General features: G+C 51.0%; 1 protein-coding gene across 1 annotated transcript in view; it reads left to right on the plus strand.

The window, feature by feature from the left end:
* The window catches only part of CTSD (cathepsin D), a 115727-nt gene that overhangs the window by 24574 nt on the left and 65922 nt on the right, over nucleotides 1-25231 (plus strand). The window contains exon 2 of the mRNA XM_030201236.1: nucleotides 13717-13873. Within this exon, the coding sequence (XP_030057096.1) occupies nucleotides 13717-13873 (157 nt within the window). The remainder of the gene's footprint in view (nucleotides 1-13716; nucleotides 13874-25231) is intronic.

Raw genomic sequence — 25231 nt, forward strand, 5'->3', positions numbered from 1 at the left:
AATGTTAACGTTCTATATTGTGTTAGTGAGATTTAAACTGACGTTTTCCAAGCATGATGTCCAAGGCAAAGAGCACAGTGAAAACGGAAAAAAAAAAAATTCTTAATAGGGCAACTAGTAACAGGAAGTCACTAAAATCCAAACGTTAGAGTGAATATTAATACTAGATTAGCCATAATGAAAATAAGACCTAACCGTTCAGGAATATAACTACCAGGGAGAAAGCTGAATTAGCTGGGTTGACTAGGGATGGGAATGGGATTGTTATGAGGTGACTGACAGTGATGAGGGGTCCACCCTGAGCCTTGGGACTTGACCTGGACCTATCACCTTCCATAACTCCTGTCAGCCCTCACAAAAGAACTTATACCTACTCCATCCCATGCTGCCACTTCAGATAAGAGGATGGGGCAGTGGGACCAACACAAAAGCTTCCATCACCATTTCTTTGAGGTAGGAAGGGGGCAGAGTCAGAGTAAAGCTCCTGCTGCCATTGTATCACTCTGAGGATAGAGGCATTAGGAACAACTGGCCGCACTGATAAGGCTTGAGCCATGAGCTTTTCTAGCTCTACTTTATGCTGACATAAGAGCAGCAAAAATTGACAATAAAATCTACATTATAAAACCATAAATTCAGCAGGTTTACTAAGAATTTCCAAACACTCAGGGTTAACACCAGTCCAACAGGCTGAACAACATACAGTCAAACCAAAAGCTGGTGTTTAGTAAATACCTGTAATTAATCATCTTAGACCTAATAGTCTCTGGTTAGACAAGTTTCCCTGGGAAGTGAATTTGTCTTTGGCAGGGCTGTATTTAGGTCCCTTTTTAGAGAGAAGAGCCAATAGTAGAACAGGCCATAATAAGTGATCCTTCAGATATGAAGAACCATGTTCAGTACCTTTAAAAATTAGCCTCATAAGCTTGAGTTTTTCACATGAAGGATAATGGGCAAGTGGAACTCGTCTAGTAATGGAACATGATCTTTCAAATTAGTCCTGGTTAGAAAATAATGCATCGGTCTTTAATGGAAAATCCCATAACCCAGTGGTTCCCAAAGTTGGTCCTGGAGGCACCCCAGCCAGGTTTTCAGGATAGCCACACAATGAATATTCATGAAAGGGATTTGCATGCACTTCCTCCATTGCATGCAAATCCTTTTCATAAATATTCATTGTGGATATCCTGAAAACCTGATTGGCTGGGGTGCCTCCAAGACCAGGTTTGGGAACCACTGCTCTAACCAAACATGACAATAATGCCGATGTGCAATCCTAACAGAATAAATAATTTTGGTAAACATGATTGAATGCACCTTTCCATTATGTTCATTCCCACTATTCCAGGACGAGTGGGTAGTTATGTCCATCGACCAGCAGGTGGAGATAGAAAATACAGAACTGAACACCACTACATAGCTCCCTGCTAGCAGCTCAGCTCCTCTGTATCTTCTATCTCCAGCAGGTGGATGGACAGACTTCCTCTGTCTCTGGTTCTGAGGCCTTGCTCCTGGTCCAGTTGGTCAAATGGTTCCCAGTTGAGCAGAGTGAGCAGTTGAGCAGACATACCTGGTGGTGCTGGGTCCCTATCGTGCCTTCCTCCTGGGGTGTTCTGTACCTTTTCCCTGTTTGTCTTCTCTGTGAGAGCCTGTTCAGCAGCCAGTCTACTCAGAAGATGAGGAGTCGCAGGCAACACAGTGAGTCTGGCAGGCCAGTGCTGCTGTCGTGCCCTGCTCTGAAAGGGGGGGGGGGGGGCGACTGTGTCCCCGGGTAGTGTGGACCCAGGGTGGTGGGTCCTTTCTGCTGTGCTTCAGGCCATGGGACATCGATGGGAGCACTGCGTGTCGGTGCTACAAAAAAAAAAAACACCATGGAGGAAGTGGAGGAGCAGTTTAATGATTGGATCAGTGGAGTGAGAACCAGGGGAGCCTGGTTGAAATCTCACAACTGCTCCTTGAGATCTTTGGCAGATACTAACAGACTGTGTTTCCTCTGAAGACAGAAAACTGCCTAATCTACCTGAATGTTAAAAACAAAAACAAAAAAACATATTTTTTTGCTTGTTTGTGCTGTGCTCCGGTTAAAAAAAAAAGCGGGTGTGTAGCGCGGTGCGCCACGTGTTTTCCCGCGTAGCGGCAGTCTCTGGCCATGGCAACCCCTGCCTAGTGTGTGACCTGCTGCCCTTCTTGCAGTGAGTGGTGTTCCTCCTTGGGCCGCTGCATGGTGTGCAGTCTGGTTCCCAAGTGGAGGAGCTGATTTGGGGCTTGCACATACAGGGCGCGCTTCTTTCGGCTCCGGTCCCTGGTGCAGGGCCTTGGCGCTTCACCTCAGAAGGAGGCAGCTGTGTAGGAGGGGGGGGGGGTCCCTTTAGGGGGGCCCTGGGTCAGGACCAGCCCTTCATCTGCTCTACCGGGCCTTGGGCTGGTGCTAGGAGCCTCTTCTCCAGCAGGCCTGGCAGCTCTGAGGAGAGAGAGGAGATGGGGATCTCCCTGCCTGTTCCCAGGGGATCACGACTGCTGCCCCGTGGAGACTTAGTCTCAGATTTTGCTGCAGTTGGGCTGCTAGGAGGCGGCCCCCTGATTTCAGAGGCACTTGCAGCGCTCCCTTGGGATGTGGAGTGTGTCTGACACAGGCCTACTGGTTGGGAGGACCGTGGCCTGTCCTTTTTCTCTGGTGCTAGAAGGAGGAGATGTTCCCTTACCTAAGTTGGACTTGGTGTGTGCAGTCACCTAGAGTACTACCCTCCCGGTGGTTGGCGGCCTTGCCTTGAGGGATCTGCTAGATAGGAAGCCGAAACTGGCTTTGCAGCACACCTTGAGGTGACTGCTTGGAGCTGCAGGCCTCTATTTGTAGCTCCTTGGTGGCACAAGCCTGTTTCAGTGGCATCAGCAGTCCTTTTCCCGGGGCAGTCCCGGGCTGCCTGGATGGAGGCGGGCTTAGCCTGTCTGATGGCCACTGTGTATGTCATTCTTCCACAGGCATGTTATTGACACTCTCCGCGAGGCGTCAGTTCTGGCTGCGGGCGTGGATGGCCGTTGCCACTTCAAAGGCCTGTGTGGTTAGGTTACCCTTTTGAGGCACATTTCTCTTTGGGAATGACCTCAGAAATTTGGTTCAGGAGCTGGGTGAGCAGGCCCCAGCGTCCTCCAGAAGGTGCCCTGTTTCGTGACAGCTCCATGTGTAGGTCTGGTCATCAGACCTTTGGCCAGAGGGCTCAGTTTCGGGCCCAGCTATCTTCCTTCCGGGGAACGGAGAGCCGGCAGGGCACTGAGAGAGAGTGAGTGGCTACTGTCTCCTGGCAATCACAATGTAGCCAGGCCGTTTGGTCCCTCCAGGCCTACAGGGGGCCGCTTCAGGCCTTTCGGGATGTATGGTCTACCTTTTCCTCAGCTCTGGCACTGGTTATTCTGGGTGATGGCTTCCAGTTGGAGTTCTTCCCTCCGGTAGCTCCTCTCTTCTTACAGTCTCCTTGTCGGGGGGGGGGGGGGGGGGGCCTCTGGCAGCTCAGTTGAGGTGCTGCTGGCCCTTCGGGCCATTGTTCCCATTCCTCCCGCTGAGCGCAGTCTGGTCGGTTCTCCTCCAATTTTGGGGTTCCCAGGAAGATGGGAGCAGTGCAACCCAATTGGGATCTCTAGAGGTCCACCGGTGTCCATTTTTGGATGGTGACCCTGAGGTCTGTGCTCCCGTCCATTCAGAGAGAGAGTTGTCTCTGCTGTTGAGACCAGGGAGGCGTAATTACCTTCCACTCTGTGGGCTGCTTCTGCAGTTCTTTTCCAATTCCGGTCCCAACCATTTGGTCTCCTCATGGGCCCGAGGACCTTTTCCTAGCTCGTGCATGTAGCGGTCTTTCTGCGGGGACATAGGTTTCTTTTCCTCCTGCACTTGGACAGCTGGCTAATCAGAGCCTCCTCTTCTTTTTGATTCCCTGTGAGCTTGAGTGTTTCTCAGAGAGGGACAGCACTTTAACTTAGTGTACTGGATTCTTCGCTTCTGCTTCGTTCCCAGCTTCCAGCCTGGGATTTTTGTGCAGCTCCTTGGTTCCTGCGGCCCTGGAAGTGGTACCCTAACCTGAGGTTTTGACCAGTATCGGTGACTATTGTATCATTGTGCCTTGCAGAGAGATGGCCATTTAGATCAGTGCTTCTCTGGCCAGTTCTCGGGGCACCTCAGCCAGTGGGGCGTTCAGGGTGTCCACAATGAATATGCGCAAGAGAGGGATTCATTGTGTATAGCCTGAGGGCCTGGCTGGTTGGGTTTGTGCCCTGAGGACTGGGTTGAGGACTGTTGGTCTAGATCATTGACTATGCTGCACAAAAAAATGAAGTTGCCGGGAGTCTTATTCATGGCTGGCTCTCGTGGCGTCCTCAGCCAGTCCGGGGCACAAGATGTGTTAGGAGAATGAAGTTAAGAGGGGTTGGTGGTTGGGAGGCGAGGATAGTGGAGGGCAGACTTATACAGTCTGTGCCAGAGCCAGTGATGGGAGGTGGGACTGGTGGTTGGGAGGCGAGGATAGTGGAGGGCAGACTTATACGGTCTGTGCCAGAGCCAGTGATGGGAGGCGGGACTGGTGGTTGGGAGGCGGGAAGTACTGCTGCGCAGGTACAAATCAAGGTAAGGTTTACACATATGTTTGTCTTGTTGGGCAGACTGGATGGACCGTGCAGGTCTTTTTCTGCCGTCATTTACTATGTTACTATGCTTCTGCTTCGTTCCCAGCTTCCAGCCTGGGATTTTTGTGCAGCTCCTTGGTTCCTGCGGCCCTGGAAGTGGTACCCTACCCTCTGATGCGGCCAATTTATAGGGCCCTGTTCAGCTCCTGGTCTGGTCTCTGATTTCAGAGGGTTACAGCCTCTGGCTTCTTTGCCCCTGGCAGTCGGGCAGACCTGAGGTGGTTGCGGCTTCACCAGTCGTTGACCCTAGGCAGGCCCTCCCCGCTCCTGCCTTGGGAAGTGGGGTCTACGGTTGACAGTTTCTTGAGCTGGGGGGCCCTTTGCGGGGGTTCCCTGGCATGGCTCTTGGTTTCCAGTAGAGGCGCATTGGCCCTCTATCCTCTAGAGCCGTGAGTGGTGCGCTAAGCTCTGGAGGCATTTGCCCCACTGTTGGGAGTGCTTTGGTTTGGTTTGGGCCTTTTCAGACATTGCTATGGCACTGGACCGACCTTCTTAGCAGGCACACTCGGACTTCCAGCGATTGGGAGCTGTCGGTCGAACCGTTACAGCTGCTGATGTGTCAATGGGACTTAGTTCTCTTGGCCTATTCTTATGTCATAGTTCCTCGGTTCTTCAGCCGTCGCAGGGAACTCTCTGGGTCTGGACACCCTGCTGCATTTGTGTCTGAGCGAGGGACTCCTGTAGGCCTTCTCCCGTGCTGAAGTTGGGCCGGGAGTGGGGGAGAGTGGCAGACCTTCGGGATACAGTGCTCCTGTTCTCCAGCCTGGACACGGCTCCAGTGCTATGCAGATCTCGTGAAGCTCCTAGTTGGGGAGCTACTGCGATTCCCTCAGGTTCAAGGTTCTTCTGTTAGGGCCTGGTGGTCATGGAGGATTCTTCTCCCTTTGGTCTTACGGCCTGGCCCTTGAGAGGGCTCGGCTGAGGAAGAAGGATTATTGGATTCAGTCTGGCTTTCCTGCTGCAAGCTAGGAAGCACTCTTCTTCCTTGGCACCTGCCAGTACTTTGCTTCCTCCCTGGGCCATTTCCTGGCATTTTTGCGGGAGAGAGTATCAAGGGCTAGCGCTGGGTTCCTTGTGCGTACCAGTGGCAGCCCTGGCTTGCTTTCAAGGTTGTTGGCAGACCTCTTCTTTAGTGGCTCTTACGGTTGTGATTCGTTTTCAGAGAGGTGTGGGTCGCTTAGGCTGCCCTTTGCATGCCTTTTCCGAATGGGATTTTATGCTGGTCCTTCGGGTGCTGCAGCAATCTGCATTTGTGCCCCGTTGCTAGATGATCCTGATAGTTCTCACGTAGAACTAAGTGTTATTGGTGCGCTTCCGTTGGCCTGTTGCTTCTTGCAACTTCAGGCTTCTTCTTAGGCCCTTTCTCCGTCTTTGTTTTGGTGGCAGGGGTCTCGTTTCGGGCAGTACCATCCTTCTTGCCCGAGTGGTTGTTGGTTTCTTTTTATTTAGTTGTCTATATGCCTCTTGCAGGCTTCTGGACTTTCACAGGGCTCTCCTGTGTTTTTTTGAGGTTCCCGATGTCTTCTGCCTTTTGTATGGACCTTTTGTGCAGTTTGGTAAACAGCAGTTGGGTCTCTTGGCATTCAAGGCTTCCTTTGCCCGGTGGGTGAAGGTGGCTGTGGTCTCGGCCTGTATTCTGGGAGGCTCTTCTCCTCCTCAAGTTGGAAGCCACACTCTCTCCTGGGCATGTGACTACGTCTCGGGCAAAGGCTTCTCTGCTTTCCTTCAGTAGCATGATTGTATAGCGGGGGCCACGCAGGCAGCGGCTGCATTTGGGGTGTCAGTTCTGTTTGTGGCAGGTTCGGCTTCCCACCCTCATAGGGATAGCTTTTGAACATCCCACTCGTCCTGGAATAGTGGGAATGAACGTAATGGAAGGAGAAATTAGGACTTAACTGATAATTGTCTTTCCATTAGTCTTCACACTATTCCAGGAGCCCTCCCGTGGTTTGATGCCCTGATTGGTGGCTCTATGCACGGTCTTTATATCCTGTTTTACAGGGACCTTGTCTTCAGATGGTTCTTGGGGCTAGATGTGTTGGTTGCTGACCATGCTCCTGATTGGACGTTCTTTCTTCCTTGCTTGAGGACTGATTATGAGGAGCTGAGCTGCTAGCAGGGAGCTATTTAGTGGTGTTCAGTTTTGTATTTTCTATCTCCACCTGCTGGTCGATGGACATAACTACCCACTTGTCCTGGAATAGTGTGAAGAACTAATGGAAAGAAAATTATCAGGTAAGTCCTAATTTCTCCATCTGACTTTGTGGAAAGCATCTTTTTGTTAGAATTTGTGTGCACAAGTTATAGATTAGAGTTAATGAGCAATAATAGACTGTAATTGGCCTTAACTGTATTAACAGTTATGCGCATAATTGCCCTTAGTCACTATTCTATAATTGCTCACTCAGATGTCAGCGTGCATGGCTTTAAGGAGAGCGTAGACCTGGGAGGGGCATGGACGGGTCAGGGGCATGTCGGGCAGTTACACGCACAGTTCATGAAATACCTGCATTCACACCAGCTATTGAGGTAACATAAGTGCGTGCACCTAAAGTTAGGCGCATAAATGCGGACTTACATTAGTATTGTATCATGGCAGTTGTGCGCACAACTTCCATTATAGAATGTGCGCTTAGCACGCATCATCCCGGTGCCTAAAGTTCAGCTACCTTTTCAGAATTTACTCCATAGTAAATAATGACAGATAAAGATCTGCACGGTCTAGCCAGTTTGCCCAGCAAGGTGATCAGGGCCGCTGTGTGCGGGTTACAGTCATGATTAAACACTGGCATCACAACCGGGGCAGCTGGCAACCTGCCACCATGCCAGCTACATATAGGCAGTTATGATCCTGCACCACAGCATGCCACTGGTCCAAAGAGTAGTTCTGTTATTACGGCTGCAAAATATTTTGATTGCTTCCAGTATTGCTACAAGATGACTCTGGCTACTTCCATGTATTTCATGCACAGCAGCCGCATACTAGCAGGTCATCCTCCTTGGGCGCCTTTGGGGCACTGTTTTGCCTCTTACTTTGCCCATTCTCATCCTCAGTTTATTTCCACTGTATCATTGTCCATGGAAAGACCAAATCTGGTGTTTCTCCACCATGCGAGCGCGCATAACGAACCAACGAAACCTTCAAGGAAGCCACTGAGTCAGCTTCAGAACGTTGGAGGTGCTTAAAGTTTGCCAAAGGTATGAGGAACACCACTAGGTGGCTGCAGGGGGGGCAGAGGAGAGAGCAGAATTGCTGGGTGGCTGGAGGGGGGGCCAAGGGAGAGAGGAGAATCGCTGGGTGGCTGGAGGGGGGCAGGGAAGAGAGGACAATCACACACACTCTCTCTCACACACACACACTCGCACACAGTCTCACTCTGTCACACACACACTCACACAGTGCTGCCAACCACGCAGAGGGGGGGGGGAGGCAGGGAGTCCTGAGACCACGGGGGGGGGGGGGAGGGGGAGGGGGTCCTCAGACCTGAAAGGGGGAGGGGTCCTGAGACCACAGAGGGAGGGGGGAGGTATCTCCGTCACACACACACTCTCTCTGTCACACACACTCTCTCACAGTCAGTGTCTTTCTCTCTCTCACACAGTCTCTCACACTGTATCACATTCACTCTTTGTGTCACACAGTCGGTCTCACACACTCGCTCTCATACACTCTCTCGGACTCACAGAGAGTCTGTGTATTGCACACATATTCTCTCACACTCTGTCTCACACACACACTCTCTCTCACACACAGTGTATCTGTGTGAAACACACTCTCTCACAGTCACTGTGCCACACATACACAATCGCACACACTCTCTGTCTCACACACATAGTCTCTGTCTCACAGACCCACTCGCACCCTGAAACATACACACTCCAGGAAAACCTTGCTAGCGCCCGTTTCATTTGTATCAGAAACGGGCCTTATTTACTAGTGTTCTTATATTCCTTGTCCTCCGACATCTCCCCACTCCATGACTTGGCTCAGTCTCGCAATCAATCATTTGTAGCCAGCATGCACCTCAACGTAATGTGGCCAGCTCCATCCCCTGGTTCTTCCCCGTCTCTGCCAACTCAAAACTTTACTCACAGCGCCAAACTTAAATGGCGCAAATCTCCTACTCAAAACTCCCTCTACACCTTTTGTGCCCACAGCTGCAAGTACCGCTCAGCCCTTCGCCTTGCCCAACAAGAATACTATTCCAGCAGGATCCTCGGATCATTCCCAAATGCTCTTCTGCACCTTATATCACTTAGCTCCGTGAGCCACAGTAACCCCCGGTTATGACCCTTTCATCCTGCCCATTTCTGCATTTCCAATGGCCTGACAGCCCATGTCAGACACTCTACGCACCTCTCTTCACCTGGCTTTCCTAGCGCCCATGCCTCCCTCGTCTCCCCTTTCTTATGAGACTGGGGGACAGGGCATTCAAACGGCAAATGACATTTAATGTGAGCAAGTGCAAAGTGATGCATGTGGGAAAGAGGAACCCGAACTATAGCTACATGATGCAAGGTTCCACATTAGGAGTCACCGACAAGGAAAGGGATCTAGGAGTCATTGTTGATGATGCATTGAAACCCTCAGTGTGTGGCAGCGGCTAAGAAATCAAATAGATTGTTAGGTATAATTAGAAAAAGAATGGAAAACAAAAATGTGTGCAATTTTGATCAGTGCTTCTCAAAAAAGATATAATGGAATTAGAAAAGGTACAGAGAAGGGCAATGAAAATGATAAAAGGAGATTGGACAACTTCCCTATGAGGAAAGGTTGAAGTGGCTAGGGCTCTACAGCTTGGAGAAAAGACGGCTGAGGGGAGATATGGTAGAGGTCTATAAAATAATGAGTGGAGTGGAACGGGTAGATGTGAATCGCTTTACTCTTTCCAAAAATACTGGGACTAGGGGGCACGCAATAAAGCTACAAAGTAGTAAATTTTAAAACAAATCAGAGAAAATTATTTTTTCATTCAAAGTGTAATTAAACTTTGGAATTTGTTGCCAGAGAATATTAGGAGACTGACAGTGATATGATGAGAGCACGCCAGCTCTCATTCTTCTGTATTTGGCACAGAAAGGGGGAAGTGCCTGCCTTTGCCCTCCCTAGGACCATGACTCAGGACTTGACTGTAGGTCACGTGATGCCATGCTGCTCAGTCTTCACCCTTAGTAACACATTTTATATTCCAGACCTCAAAAAAATTCAGCAGTAGCAGTATTCTCATGATTACTACATGTCCTCAAGTCAGCAGACTGACTTTGTCACAGAGGATGTGGGCAGCCTATCTTGTGGGGGGTGGGGTGGGAGGTATTGACCACATAGATACAGCTGGGGAACATAGGAGAAAACCTTTATCTTCTGAGACTATATAAACACTTCAGTCCGCAGTGGTTCTCAACCCAGTCCTCAAACACATCTAGCCAGCCAGGCTTTTAGGATACCTACAATGAATGTGCGTGAAATAGATTTGCGTACAATGTAGGCAATGCATTCAAATATTCATTGTGAATATCCTGAAAACCTGATTTGGCTAGTTATGTCCCGAGGACTGGGGTGAGAACCCTGCTCCGGGTGTACACTACTAGCTACCTTTATTTGTGCTTTGTGCATGTCCAACCAGCATGCAGACCTTCTGAAATGAACCCTCCCCAGTCTGTTTGTGGCCAGAGGCTATGTTCAATCTAGGGTTCTAAAAATTGATCTTTAAACCTTTTTATCCGGCTCTCATCAACGAGCAGTTGGCACATGGCCTCTTTCTCCTTGGGCTTCAGTTTCCTTCAGGAAGCCATTGCACAAGGCTTCATCCCCAGGGCCGCCGAGAGGGGGGGCAGGGGGGACAAAATTCCCCGGGCCTCCAAGGGGGGCCCGGCGCCGCATTCCCTGGTCTCACCCGCCTGTCCTTGGCTCTGTTGACCGTCCGCCACCAGGCTGGGCCCCCTGCATTCAAATCATAGCGCCTCACCTCCGTGTGAAAGAGCAGCAGTGGCAGATCGCCTCCCTTCGGGCCTTCCCTCCCTGTGTCCTGCCCTCGTATGATGTAATTTCCGCGAGGGCGGACACAGGGAGGGAAGGCCCGAAGGGAGGCAATCTGCCGCTGCTGCGCTTTCCACACGGAGGTGAGGTGCTGTGATTTGAATGCAGGGTGCCCGGTCTGCGGGGTGGGTGGGTGGAGACTGGGGATTGCAGTGCGGCGACCTCGGTGGGGGCGGGGCCCAGTCTGTCTGGAGCCCTGTTCATCCCCTCTGGCTCTCGGGGAGCACCCTAACGTAGGGCCAAATGTTTTCCACTTTCTCCCCCATTTGTGCTCTTTCCTCCTCCTGGTTACCTTGTGTTACTGTATGAGCAGCCAGTGTGGATGGAAGACACCGCACCACCATGTAGGGGTCCCCAGTTCAAACTCTGTGTTGGTTTCTCCGCACCTCTGTCGGCTAGGGGTTCTGTGGAGACCCCTAGTGGGGGGAGATTGATTTTTGTAATCCTTGCTCAAGGGTGATACCTAATGGTTGATTCATTGTCCATGATTCCTGGACTTCAGAAAGACCTCTGTAAACAGACATGTATACCCTAGAGGAAAGGAGAAACAGGGGTGATATGATACAGACGTTCAAATATCTGAAAGGTATGAATCCGCAAACGAATCTTTTCCGGAGGTGGGAAGGCGGTAGAACTAGAGGGCATGATGTGAGATTGAAGGGGGGCAGACTCAAGAAAAATGTCAGGAAGTATTTTTTCACGCAGAGAGTGGTGGATGCTTGGAATGCTCTCCCACGGGAGGTGGTGGAGAGGAAAACGGTAACCGAATTCAAACATGCGTGGGATAAACATAAAGGAATCCTGTTCCGAGGGAATGTATCCTCAGAAGCTTAGCCGAGATTGGGTGGCAGAGCCGGTGGTGGGAGGGGGGGGGGGCTGGTTGGGAGGCGGGGATAGTGCTGGGCAGACTTATACGGTCTGTGCCCTGAAAATGACAGATACAAATCAAGGAAAGGTATACACAAAAAGTAGCACATATGAGTTTATCTTGTTGGGCAGACTGGATGGACCATGCAGGTCTTTTTCTGCCGTCATCTACTATGTTACTATCCAGCTCATTTTCGAAAGTGATCGCCGGCCATTTTCCGGCATAAATCGGGATCTTGGAAAAGCGGCCAAATCGGTATAATCAAAAGCCGCTTTTTTGGCAACATCGCTGCTTTCCCGTCGCGTTGCTGGCCAAAGTTCAAAGGGGCGTGTCGGCAGTGAAGCAAAGGCGGGACATGGGCGGGCATGGGCATGGCTACCAGATGGCCGGCTTTCGGCGATAATGGAAAAAAAAACATCAATAAGCAGTATTTCGGCGGGTTTACTTGGTCCTTTTATTTTCACGACCAAGCCTCAAAAAGGTGCCCCAAATGACCAGATGACCACTGGAGGGAATGGGGGATGACCTCCCCATATTTCCCCAGTGGTCACCAACCTCCTCCCATACTAAAAAAATAAAACTAAAAACCTTTTTTTTTCCAGCCTGTATGCCAGCCTCAAATGCCGTACCCACCTCCATGACAGCAGAATGTGTTGTATCCTCTGACAGCCTTTCCCTGGTTGCGATGTGGCTCTCGGGTGAGTGTGACACCTTTTCTGTTAGATGCCCTGCAGAGTCACATCAGCAATGCGTTGTGGTGGGTGTAGGGTACTGGGCTCTACTCCCATGGTGCTTTTCCCCCTGCTAACTGGGTCAGAGTGTGCCCTGTTTTGTTTCCGGTAGTCCATGAGGTAGTGGCCATTTTTCGAAGCCAGTTTTAGATCCCTTCCATGTGTTACCTATGTTAGAGAACGTAGTTATTACCTTGAATGTGGCTGAAAGAGGGCATTGTACACCATTGTGCCAGCTCTGACCTACTGCTAATCTCAGTACCTGGGAGACTCTTTGCCAGTGGGGCACAACCTATGATCTGCAGTTAACTGTGAGTAAACATGCTTATTCAAATAAAGGACTTTTTCAAAGAGATTAGTCTTCAGGTGTCAACTGGTGTGCCAAGGTTATACAGCAGCATCAAGTCCTAGAGGCCTGCGTGTATGCAGGTCCCTGGAGCACTTTTAGTGGGTACCGCAGTGCACTTAAGGCAGGCAGACCCAGGCCCATCCCCCCTACCTGTAACACTTGTGCTGGTAATGGAAGCCCTCCAAAACCCACTGTACCCACATGTAGTTGCCCCTTCACCCCTAAGAGCTTTGGTAGTGTTGTACATTTGTGGGTAGTGGGTTTTGAGGGGGGGTAGGGGGGCTCAGCACCCAAAGTAAGGGAGCTATGCATGTGGGAGGTTTTTCTGAAGTCCAACGCACTGACCCCTAGGTTGCCCAGCTGGTGTCCTGGCATGTCAGGGGGACCAGTGCGCTACAAATGCTGGCTCCTCCCACGACCAAATGCCTTGGATTTCGCCGGGTTGGAGATGGCCGGCATTTTTTTCCATTATCGCTGAAAAACAAACCCGACCATCTCAAACCCGGCGAACTCCAAGGCATTTGGCCGGGCTAAACCGTATTATTGAAAAAAAAGATGGCCGGCCATCTTTTTCGATAATAAGGTTCCGGCCAGCTGTAGCGCCGCCGCCAACATAGATCGCCGGCGATCTATTTGGCCGCCGACGTTCGATTATGCCCCTCCAAGTTATGTTAGGTGTAATTGGGGAGGAAAGTGGGAGGGGGAGGAATGAGAGGGTATAGAAATGAAAAATAAAAAGGGGGGGGGGGGGAATCTTTGGATGGTTATGGATGAAAGCACATCCCAGCCCTGGTTGCATTTGACCAGGAAGTACACTGAGCAGGAGGAAATTAGTGGATCCTAAGAATAGTTAGTTTTTACTTCTGCTTTGAAGTACATGCTGAGGACTGAAATTCAAGACCGGGAACCAAAGCGAGACTTCCACTCTCTATCCTGGAGTACCCACCATAGCCACAGAGTACAAGTCCTCCCCATCCTCCATCCTTTTGTTTTTGGCTCCTTGAAATGTTGAAGGTAACCTTGCCTTCAAGGGATCTGACATCTGATGTTTTTCCAACAGGATCCCTCTGACAAAGTTCCGCTCCATCAGACGTACTTTCAGCGATTTTGCAGGCAGTTTTGAGAATCTCTTAGGGAAAACCGACAACCAGAAGTACACAATGGACTTTCCAACCAGTGGGAACTCCACTCCCGAGGTTCTGAGTAACTACCTGGATGTAAGTACCCTACTGAATGACCAAACCTGCTTTGGGTAGGGAATAGGATACCCAACTCGGCTTCCTCCAAGTGGTGGTATATTATGCCAGTGTGTTGCTTAGCTTAATGCACCAACATGTTGTCATAAACCTTGAAAATCAGTTGTTCACCCAAGGTGTGTCCCTTCTTGGGATTAAGGGCTGTGCACCTGATTCAGTTTAATGCATGGATACTCATCAGTGTGTATCCTGTGTGGAATATTTTGCTGGATTAAAAAGTGGGTAGGAGGAATGGGAGTGATCTGACTGGTTATGAGATGCTGTGCCTCTGACACATGGCCTGGCATGGCTGATTCAGCCCCTTATTCCTCTAGATCAGTGATTCTCAACCCAGTCCTCGCACACCTAGCCAGTCAGGTTTTCAGTCTGCTCACAATGAATATGCATGATAGAGATTTTTATGTATCCCTCTGTATTTGTCACACCGTAATTGGCGATCGCCTCACGGTACTATGTAAGCCACATTGAGCCTGCAAATAGGTGGGAAAATGTGGGATACAAATGCAACAAATAAATAAATCTCATGCATAGGCGGTTGGTGGCCCAACTGTTTGGGGAGGCTAAAGGGGGCGGGGTTAGGGGTGGGGCCAGGGGTGGAGCTTAAATCCATAATTATCTGATAACACACAGAAAAAATAAATAAAAATAAAAGTCACAATTAATACCTTTTATTAAATTTAGATATTAGATATGTATCATATGTCAAAGAATAAAGTGGTTGCTCAAAGCATATTCTAAGCACAATCGCTCAACTGCAAAACACTATGCACAACTTTGTGCAAAAACACACTCAGAACCTTACTGTACCATAAATATTACACTGGGCAGAACCTAATACACCAATATACCACCCATACGGAAAATGCAGACCGTCAACAATATGAAACAAGGGATCATATCATCACAATTCTCATGAAGAGCCACAAAACACCCTAATTCATGTTTAATGTGGGATAAAATGCCATAAATAAGTAAATAAATATAATCTTTTAATGTTGAGCACCTGATTCTCAAAGTGGACATATTCCAAACACTATAATGAAAATAAAATGATCTTTTCTACCTTTGTCTGGTGACTTTTTCTGATCATGCTGGCCCAGTATCCGATTCTGTTGCTATCTGTTCTCGGTGCAGGTCAGAAAGTCATCCTCGTTAAATATCTCCCTGGCAACACAGGACACCTCCAGCCACCCCCCCCCCCCTCTCCCAGCAGTAAGGTAAACAAACCATAAACCAATTTCTACAACTGCTTACAAAAGGCTAGAGGGCTTTCACTGCAGCTCCTGCTGTGAGGCCCCTCAGAACACAGCAGGGGAGGCTTAGCCTGTCCAAGCCTCTTATACCGGGCACCTATGATCTCATGTATATTTATTGTGGGTATTCTGAAAACCTGACTGGCTAGCCGCCTTATTTTCGAAAGAGAAAGACGCCCATATTTCGACTCAAATCGGGAGATGGGCGTCTTTCTCTCGTGGGCGCCCAAATCGGTATAATTGAAAGCCGATTTTGGGCATCTTCAACTGCAATCTGTCGCGGAAACGGCCAAAGTTGATGGGGGCGTGTCAGAGGCGTGGTGAAGGCAGGACTCGGGGCGTGTTTATCGGCCGAGGAGAGATGGGCGTCCTATGCCGATAATCGAAAAAAGAAAGGCGTTTATAGCGTGAATTTGGGTCACTTTTTTGGACCCTTTTTTTTCACGAACAAGTCCCAAAAAAGTGCCCTAAATGACCAGATGGGCACCAGAGGGAATCGGGGATGACCACCCCTGACTCCCCCAGTGGTCACTAACCCCCTCCCACCAAAAAAAAAAACTTTAAAAACTTTTTTTTTTCCAGCCTGTAAAACTTTTTTTTTTTCCAGCCTGTATGCCAGCCTCAGATGTCATACCCAGCTCCATCACAGCAGTATGCAGGTCCCTGGAGCAGTTGTTAGTGGGTGCAGTGGACTTCAGGCAGGTGGACCCAGGCCCATCCCCCCCCTACCTGTCACACTTGTGGTGGTAAATGGGAGCGCTCCAAACCGCCCCAAAACCCACTGTACCCACATCTAGGTGCCCCCCTTAAGCCATAAGTGCTATGGTAATGGTGTAGAGTTGTGGGTTTTGGGGGGGATTTGGGGGGGGCTCAGCACCCAAGGGAAGGGAGCTATGGACTTCAGAGGTAGTTAACTTTTTTTTTTTTTTGTTACAAGTGCCCCCTAGAGTGCCCGGTTGGTGTCCTGGCATGTGAGGGGGACCAGTGCACTACGAATCCTGGCCCCTCCCACGACCCAATGCCTTGGATTTGTTCGTTTTTGAGCTGGGCGCCTTCAGTTTCCATTATCGCTGAAAAACGATACCGCCCAGCTCATATCCACACAAATCCGATGCATTTGGCTGGCACAAACCGTATTATCGGAAAAAAGATGGACGCCCATTTTTTTCCAAAATACGGTTTGTCCCACCCCTTCACGTACCGGTTCTCGGAGATAGACGCCCATGGAGATGGGCGTTCGTGTTCGATTATGCCCCTCTAGGTGTCCCAAGAACTAGGCTGAACCCTTTCTTTAAAATGAGAGCCACTGCAACTGAGTAACACCTGTGTGCAGGTCAGGGCAGTTAGAAATGTATCATAAGAACTGAGATCTGTATTGGTTGTATCGTACAAGTTAATCCTGAACCTTCAGGCATTCCTGACTATCATCCCCAGCAGTAAGACATTAATGGGACTTGTCTTCAGACGCCCCCCCCCCCCCTTTTTTTTTTTCCGAGCAGCAGTAAATCTCCTTGGAGTGTCCACCACTCACTGTGTGTGGCCTCCCCTCCCACCATATCAGTACACTTATCCCATGTTTGACCACCTGTAGCCTCTTCCCCCCCCCCCCCCCCCCCCACCACACTTGTCCTTCATATGATGTTCTTTTTGAACATTTTTATTTCCCATCCTTGATTATTTTTTTATGTGCCATTCATTTTGTTACTTAGTAGAATATAAATCTGAATTTAAATAAAATGTCTTCACCCATCTCCAGATCTTTTATTGCTGCTTTTAATGATGACAGCCTTTTTCTGCACCTTGGAATTTGTTAAAATAACATTGTGAGGTAGAGCTGGGACTTGACTGATAAGGTTTGGGATAGATAACCTTTTGAGTGTGCCTCCTGATTGGGTCTCTTAACAGTAGAGTGTTCTCATTCATATTTTTTTCCAGGACTTTGCCAGCTCATATTTAACTTTTCTGTTTTTCTCCACCTGTCTGGCTTTAAATTTGTATATAATACACTGGCATTTATTATACATACATGCATGTATGTTTACAGATGGTCTCTCTTCAACCAACCAAGCCCGAAGCGGGCCAACTACAAGCCACATGTGCCCCACAGGAGGTCCTCTTCCAGCTAGTAGTGGCAAGATGGATCCTATTGTGATGAATGCATATCTTTCCTGCCTGGAATCCAGGGATGCCCCCCACCTTTGTCAGCCTTAAAACTCCTTGAACCTCAGGAGAGGGATTTCAGAAGATATTATTGCTCCCCCCCCCCCCCCCCCCCCTCCTTTACCCCACCTGGACTGGATTCCAGTGTGGCCGGCTAACCTAAAACTTAGGAGGAGTGGCCTAGTGGTTAGAGCACCGGTCTTGCAATCCAGAGGTGGCCGGTTCAAATCCTACTGCTGCTGCTTGTGATCTTGGGCAAGTCACTTAACCCTCCATTGCCTCAGGTGCAAACTTAGAATGTGAGCCCTCCTGGGACAGAGAAATATCCAGTTTCTCCGAGGACAAGCAGGCTGCTTGTTCTCACGACTGGGTTGACGTCCACGGCAGCCCCCACCAACCGGAACAAAAACTTTGCGGGCGGTCCCGCACGCAGGGCACGCCCACCGCGCATGCGCGGCCGTCTTCCCGCCCGTGCGCGACCGTTCCCGCTCAGTTTTTTTTTATTCCGCGCTGAGGAGAGATGTGTTACCGTCTCTCTCTTGGTCAGCCCCGGAAACCGGATCGCGGCCTAGCCGCAAATTTTCTTTTTCGTGCGCGTTCGTGCTTCTTTTCTTTCTTTTCTTATCTCAAAAAAAAAAAAGTTTGTTTGTCCCCTCGTCGTCTTAGCGCGGGGGCGCTTCATTGCGGCCTTGTGGCTGCTCGGTCGTTTCTTTTTCGGGTGTGCTTTTCACCGCCACCATCGACGACTTTGACTTCGCCAACGCGATTTTTCCATCGATGTCCTCGAAGGTCCCGAGTGGATTCAAGAAGTGTGGTCGGTGCGGCCGGCACATCTCGCAAACCGATACTCACGCTTGGTGCCTCCAGTGCCTTGGCCCGGAGCATAATACCAAGACGTGCACCTTGTGTCTCGGATTGCGAAAGCGGACACAGGTGGCTAGGCAAGTTCGTCGGGACCAACTTTTTGGAACTTGTGCCGGCCTGTCGACGGCATCGGTGTCGACGGCCGGGTCTTTGGTACCGGTACCGATGTCGACGAAATCTACACCGACGATGGCATCGACCCCAGGAGCACAGGTACCGTTGGCCCGCCGGACCTCCGGTGACGGCGGGGGTGAGCGGCCGCGCGGGCAGTCGGCCCCGGCCACTCCTTCTACCGAGCATTGATGATGGGCACCGAAAGAAAACAAAGAAGCATCGGTCACCCACGGCTCACGGGACTGCTAGTTCCGGCGCCTCCAGAGATGAATCGACACCGAGGAAACGGCAGTGCCGAGAGGAGCGTTCCCCCTCGGTCGAAGAGGTGTCGCTGCGTCAGTCCATGGGTGCTTCGGTACAGTCTCCTGGACCCGAGCAGCTTCCGGCACCCACACTGGCCCCCCTGCCTTTCCCGACAGCGGGCCTGGACGAGTGCCTCCGAGCCATCCTTCCAGGGATTCTGGAAGGGCTGCTGCGCCAGGCCTTGCCGGCCCCGGGGGTGCTTGCGCCCCCGGCACCATTGATGGAGGCGCCGGCGTGCTCCAGCTCGATGCCGAGGCCTCCGACACCGACGCCGCTTGCGGTACCGGTGTCGACCGCCACGCAGGTGGAATCCCCGTCGACGTCGATGGAGGGAGCTTCATCCCCACCGGCACGGGAGTCCACCGCTCGACGCCACCATCGAGGACATGGTTCCTCGCAGTTGAGACGGGCCCGGTTCAGGTCTGAGCTGAAAGAGCTCATGTCCGACACCGAGGAAGAGGCCTCGTGGGTGGAGGGGGAGGACCCCAGATATTTCTCCTCAGAGGAGTCTGAGGGCCTTCCCTCCAACCCCACTCCTTCATCGGAGAGGAAGCTCTCGCCCCCTGAGAGCCTCTCCTTTGCCTCCTTTGTCAGGGGTATGTCTATATGCATTCCCTTCCCCATGGTCTCTGTGGATGAGCCGAGGGCTGAGATGCTCGAGGTCCTCGACTATCCATCACCACCTAGAGAGTCTTCCACGGTACCGTTGCACAATGTCCTCAAAGAGACACTGCTTCGGAACTGGCAGATGCCATTATCTAACCCCACCATTCCCAAGAAAGCGGAGTCCCAATACAGAATCCACTCTGACCCAGAGTTAATGCGGCCCCAATTGCCTCATGACTCGGCGGTCGTGGACTCTGCTCTCAAGAGGGCACGGAGTTCGAAGGATTCCGCCTCGGCGCCCCCGGGGTGGGAGTCTCGCACTCTGGACTCGTTTGGGAGGAAGGCCTACCAATCTTCCATGCTCGTGACCCGCATCCAGTCGTACCAGCTCTACACGAGCATTCACATGCGGAACAATGTGAAGCAACTGGCGGACCTGGTCGATAAGCTCCCTCCAGACCAGTCCAGGCCTTTTCAGGAGGTGGTCAGGCAGCTGAAGGCGTGTAGAAAGTTCCTGTCCAGGGGTATATATGACACCTGTGATGTGACATCTCGAGCTGCGGCCCAAGGTATAGTGATGCGCAGACTCTCCTGGCTGCGTGCCTCTGACCTGGACAACCGCACCCAGCAACGCCTGGCGGATGTCCCTTGCCGGGGGGATAACATTTTCGGCGAGAAGGTCGAGCAGTTGGTGGACCAACTACACCAGCGGGAAACCGCCCTCGACAAGCTCTCCCACCGGGCGCCTTCAGCATCCACCTCTACAGGTGGACGTTTTTCCCGGGCCAGGCAGGCTGCGCCCTACACCTACAACAAGCGTAGGTACACCCAGCCGGCCCGAAGGCCTCCTCAGGCACAGGGACAGTCCCAGCGCGCTCGTTCCCGTCAACAGCGTGCGCCTAAGCAGCCCCCTGCGCCTCCACAGCAAAAGCCGGGGACGGGCTTTTGACTGGATCCATGGGAACATAGCCGCCATCAAAGTGTCCGTACCGGACAGCCTGCCGGTCGGGGGGAGGTTGAAAGCTTTTCACCAAAGGTGGCCTCTTATAACCTCTGACCAGTGGGTTCTCCAAATAGTGCGGTGCAGATACGCCCTGAATTTGGCCTCCACTCCACCAAATTGCCCACCGGGAGCTCAATCCTTCAGCTCCCATCACAAGCAGGTACTTACAGAGGAACTCTCCGCCCTTCTCAGCACCAATGCGGTCGAGCCCGTACCACCCGGGCAGGAAGGGCAGGGATTCTATTCCACGTACTTCCTTGTGGAAAAGAAAACAGGGGGGATGCGCCCCATCCTAGACCTGAGAGGCCTGAACAAATACCTGGTCAAAGAGAAGTTCAGGATGCTTTCCTTGGGCACCCTTCTCCCCATGATTCAGAAAGACGATTGGCTATGCTCCCTGGATTTAAAGGACGCTTATACCCACATCCCGATACTGCCAGCTCACAGACAGTATCTCAGATTCCGCCTGGGGACACGGCACTTTCAGTATTGTGTGCTGCCCTTTGGGCTCGCCTCTGCCCCACGGGTGTTCACAAAGTGCCTCGTGGTGGTCGCGGCGTATCTACGCAAGCTGGGAGAGCACGTGTTCCCATATCTCGACGATTGGCTGGTCAAGAGCACCTCGGAGGCAGGGGCTCTCCGGTCCATGCAGTGCACTATTCACCTCCTGGAGCTGCTGGGGTTTGTGATAAATTACCCAAAGTCCCATCTCCAGCCAGTCCAATCTCTGGAATTCATAGGAGCTCTGCTGAATTCACAGACGGCTCAGGCCTTTCTTCCCGAAGCGAGGGCCCACAACCTCCTGTCCCTCGCTTCCCAGACCAGAACGTCTCAGCAGGTCACAGCTCGGCAGATGTTGAGACTCCTAGGTCATATGGCCTCTACAGTTCATGTGACTCCCATGGCTCGTCTTCACATGAGATCTGCTCAATGGACCCTAGCTTCCCAGTGGTGCCAAGCCACCGGGAATCTAGAAGATGTCATCCGCCTGTCCCTCAGTTGTCGCAATTCGCTGCACTGGTGGACACTTCGGACCAATTTGACCCTGGGACGTCCATTCCAAATTCCGCAGCCCACGAAAGTGCTGACGACGGATGCATCTCGCCTGGGGTGGGGAGCTCATGTCGATGGGCTTCACACCCAGGGACTGTGGTCCCTCCAGGAACAGGATCTTCAGATCAACCTCCTGGAGCTCCGAGCGGTCTGGAACACACTGAAGGCCTTCAGAGATCGGCTGTTCTATCAAATTATCCAAATTCGGACAGACAATCAGGTTGCAGTGTATTACATCAACAAGCAGGGGGGCACCGGATCTCGCCCCCTGTGTCAGGAAGCCGTCGGGATGTGGCGTTGGGCCTGCCAGTTCGGCATGCTTCTTCAAGCCACATACCTGGCAAGTGTAAACAACAGTCTGGCCGACAGACTGAGCAGAGTCATGCAACCGCACGAGTGGTCGCTCCATTCCAGAGTGGTACGCAAGATCTTCCGAGAGTGGGGCACTCCCTCGGTGGACCTTTTCGCCTCTCAGACCAACCACAAGCTGCCTCTGTTCTGTTCCAGACTACAGGCACACGGCAGACTAGCGTCGGATGCCTTTCTCCTCCATTGGGGACCGGCCTCCTGTATGCTTATCCTCCCATACCTTTGGTGGGGAAGACCTTACTGAAGCTCAAGCAAGACCACGGCACCATGATTCTGATAGCGCCTTTTTGGCCCCGTCAGATCTGGTTCCCTCTACTTCTGGAGTTGTCCTCCGAAGAACCGTGGAGATTGGAGTGTTTTCCGACTCTCATTTCGCAGAACGACGGAGCGCTTCTGCACCCCAACCTTCAGTCTCTGGCTCTCACGGCCTGGATGTTGAGGGCGTAGACTTTGCTTCGTTGGGTCTGTCTGAGGGTGTCTCCCGCGTCTTGCTTGCCTCTAGAAAGGATTCCACTAAAAAGAGTTACTTTTTCAAGTGGAGGAGGTTTGTCGTTTGGTGTGAGAGCAAGGCCCTAGAACCTCGCTCTTGTCCTGCACACAACCTGCTTGAATACCTTCTGCACTTATCAGAGTCTGGCCTCAAGACCAACTCAGTAAGGAATCACCTTAGTGCGATTAGTGCTTGCCATCTTCGTGTAGAGGGTAAAGCCATCTCTGGAGAGCCTTTAGTCGTTCGATTCATGAGAGGCTTGCTTTTGTCAAGGCCCCCTGTCAAGCCTCCTGCAGTGTCATGGGATCTCAACGTCGTCCTCACCCAACTGATGAAACCTCCTTTTGAGCCACTGAATTCCTGCCGTCTGAAGTACTTGACCTGGAAGGTCATTTTCTTGGTGGCAGTTACTTCAGCTCGTAGAGTCAGTGAGCTGCAAGCCCTGGTAGCTCATGCTTCTTATACCAAATTTCATCATAACAGAGTAGTACTCCGCACTCACGCTAAGTTCCTGCCAAAGGTGGTGTCGGAGTTCCATCTTAACCAGTCAATTGTCTTGCCAACATTCTTTCCCAGACCGCATACCCGCCCTGCTGAGCATCAGTTGCACACATTGGACTGCAAGCGAGCGTTGGCCTTCTATTTGGAGCGGACACAGCCCCACAGACAGTCCGCCCAATTGTTTGTTTCTTTCGACCCCATTAGGAAAGGGGTCGCTGTCGGGAAACGCACCATCTCCAATTGGTTAGCAGATTGCATTTCCTTCACTTATGCCCAGGCTGGGCTGGCTCTTGAGGGTCATGTCACGGCTCATAGTGTTAGAGCCATGGCAGCGTTGGTGGCACACTTGAAGTCAGCCACTATTGAAGAGATTTGCAAAGCTGCAACGTGGTCATTGGTCCTCACATTCACATCTCATTACTGCCTACAGCAGGATACCCGATGCGACAGTCGGTTCGGGCAGTCAGTGCTGCAGAATCTGTTTGGGGTTTGAATCCAACTCCACCCTCCAGGACCCGAATTTATTCTGGTCAGGCTGCACTCTCAGTTAGTTGTTCTTCGTAGGTCAATTTCTGTTATGCCCTCGCCGTTGCGAGGTTCAATTGACCTGGGTTCTTGTTTTGAGTGAGCCTGAGAGCTAGGGATACCCCAGTCGTGAGAACAAGCAGCCTGCTTGTCCTCGGAGAAAGCGAATGATACATACCTGTAGCAGGTGTTCTCCGAGGACAGCAGGCTGATTGTTCTCACCTACCCTCCCTCCTCCCCTTTGGAGTTGTGTTTTACTCATTCCTTGCTTGTCATTCAACTGAGCGGGAAGACGGCCGCGCATGCGCGGTGGGCGTGCCCTGCGTGCGGGACCGCCCGTGAAGTTTTTGTTCCGGTTGGTGGGGGCTGCCGTGGACGTCAACCCAGTCGTGAGAACAATCAGCCTGCTGTCCTCGGAGAACACCTGCTACAGGTATGTATCATTCGCTGTACTGAATTTAACTCACCTTGAGCTATTACTGAAAAAAGTGCGAGCAAAATCTAAATAAATAATAATAACATACTGCTAGCAGTGACTCAAGAGACCCAGTTTTGTTTGAGTTTCTGAATGGAGCAGAACTAAAGAAAATAAAATTGCCATATTATGCTAGAGCAAACATAAGAGTAGCTTACTGGGTCAGACCAATGGTCCGTCTAGCCCAGTATCCTGTTTCCAAACAGTGGCCAAGCCAGGTCACAAGTAACTGGCAGAAACCCAATTAGTAGCAACATTCTATGCTACCAATCCTGGGACAAGCAGTTGCTTCTCCATGTCTGTCTCAATAGCAAACTATGGACTTTTCCTCCAGGAACTTGTCCAAACCTTTTTTTAAACCCAAATGCGCTGACCGCTGTTACCACATCCTCTGGCAAAGAGTTCCAGAGCTTAACTACTTGTTGAGTGAAAATATATTTTCTCCTATTTGTTTTAAAGTATTTCCATGTAACTTCCTTCAGTGTCCCCTAGTCTTTGTACTTTTGGAACGAGTAAAAAATTGATTTACTTCTACTCGTTCTACACCACTCAGGATTTTGTACACCTCAATCATATCCGTCTCTTTTTCCAAGTTGAAGAGCCCTATCCTCTTTAGTCTTTCCTAATACAAGAGGCGTTCCATCACCTTTATTTATTTATTTATTTGCATCCCACATTTTCCCACACACAAGCAGGCTCAATGTGGCTTCCATAGCGTCCCAAAGATCAATCCAGAGATGAGTGGGTTATGTCCCTCTACCAGCAGGTGGAGATAGAGAGAACTTCAGAGGTTTACTATATGTGGACAGGTGCAGTCATCTTAACCTCAGTATTCTCTCTATCTCAGCAGGTGGATAGACATATCCTGTGCAGCTCTGTGAATGGGCCTTGCTCCTAGCCTATTCCCTCAGGTTTAGTTGAGCAGGGGGTCTTGGCCTAGCCATGTTGTGGATACACCTGGTGGTGCCAGGTCCCTTCCCCCCTAGCTCTGCATACTTCCCTTGCAGCAGACCTCTGTTCTTAGCTCTCCTGCCTCTTAAAAAAAAAAAAGAGAGAGAGGTCTGCAGGATGGAAACACAGTTCTCTTCTACCAGGGAATTCTTGTTCATCGTATGGAAACCGTAAGTGTGGGGCTATCTGTTTGTTCTAATCCCTTTCGGGTCTTTTCAGCTATAACTTGGTCCAGCATGGGAGTGCTTCTGACAGGGAACAATCTCTTCCGTCAGGGCTCTTCCAGGCTCAGGAGCCAAGCCTGTGCGGGTGTTTGTTTGCTTCAGAGCAGCTATATAAATATAGCTTGCCTGTGTGCTTGCAGGGAAGGACGCTCTGTTAAAGGATGGGTGATCTCCGAGTCTGTATTTCTGGAGCGCTTGTGCTTACATGCGGTTTTGCTCGTGGGTTTGACCTTTCCGTGCGGGGATGGAGAGCTGGACATTTTGGCGGGCGCGCTAGTACCGGCGGTCGCCATCTTGTTTTTATGCGCCAGCATGGTTTCTTTCCACCCTGTTCCCGCGTGGTGCCTTCCCGCTCTGACCTGGGATCCCTGTTGCTTCCCTCCTGTTTTCACGATTAGATTTTCAAGCTTCTCTGTACTCCACTGCAG

Source organism: Microcaecilia unicolor, chromosome 4 (genome assembly GCF_901765095.1).
Source record: "Microcaecilia unicolor chromosome 4, aMicUni1.1, whole genome shotgun sequence".
Lineage (NCBI taxonomy): Eukaryota > Metazoa > Chordata > Amphibia > Gymnophiona > Siphonopidae > Microcaecilia > Microcaecilia unicolor.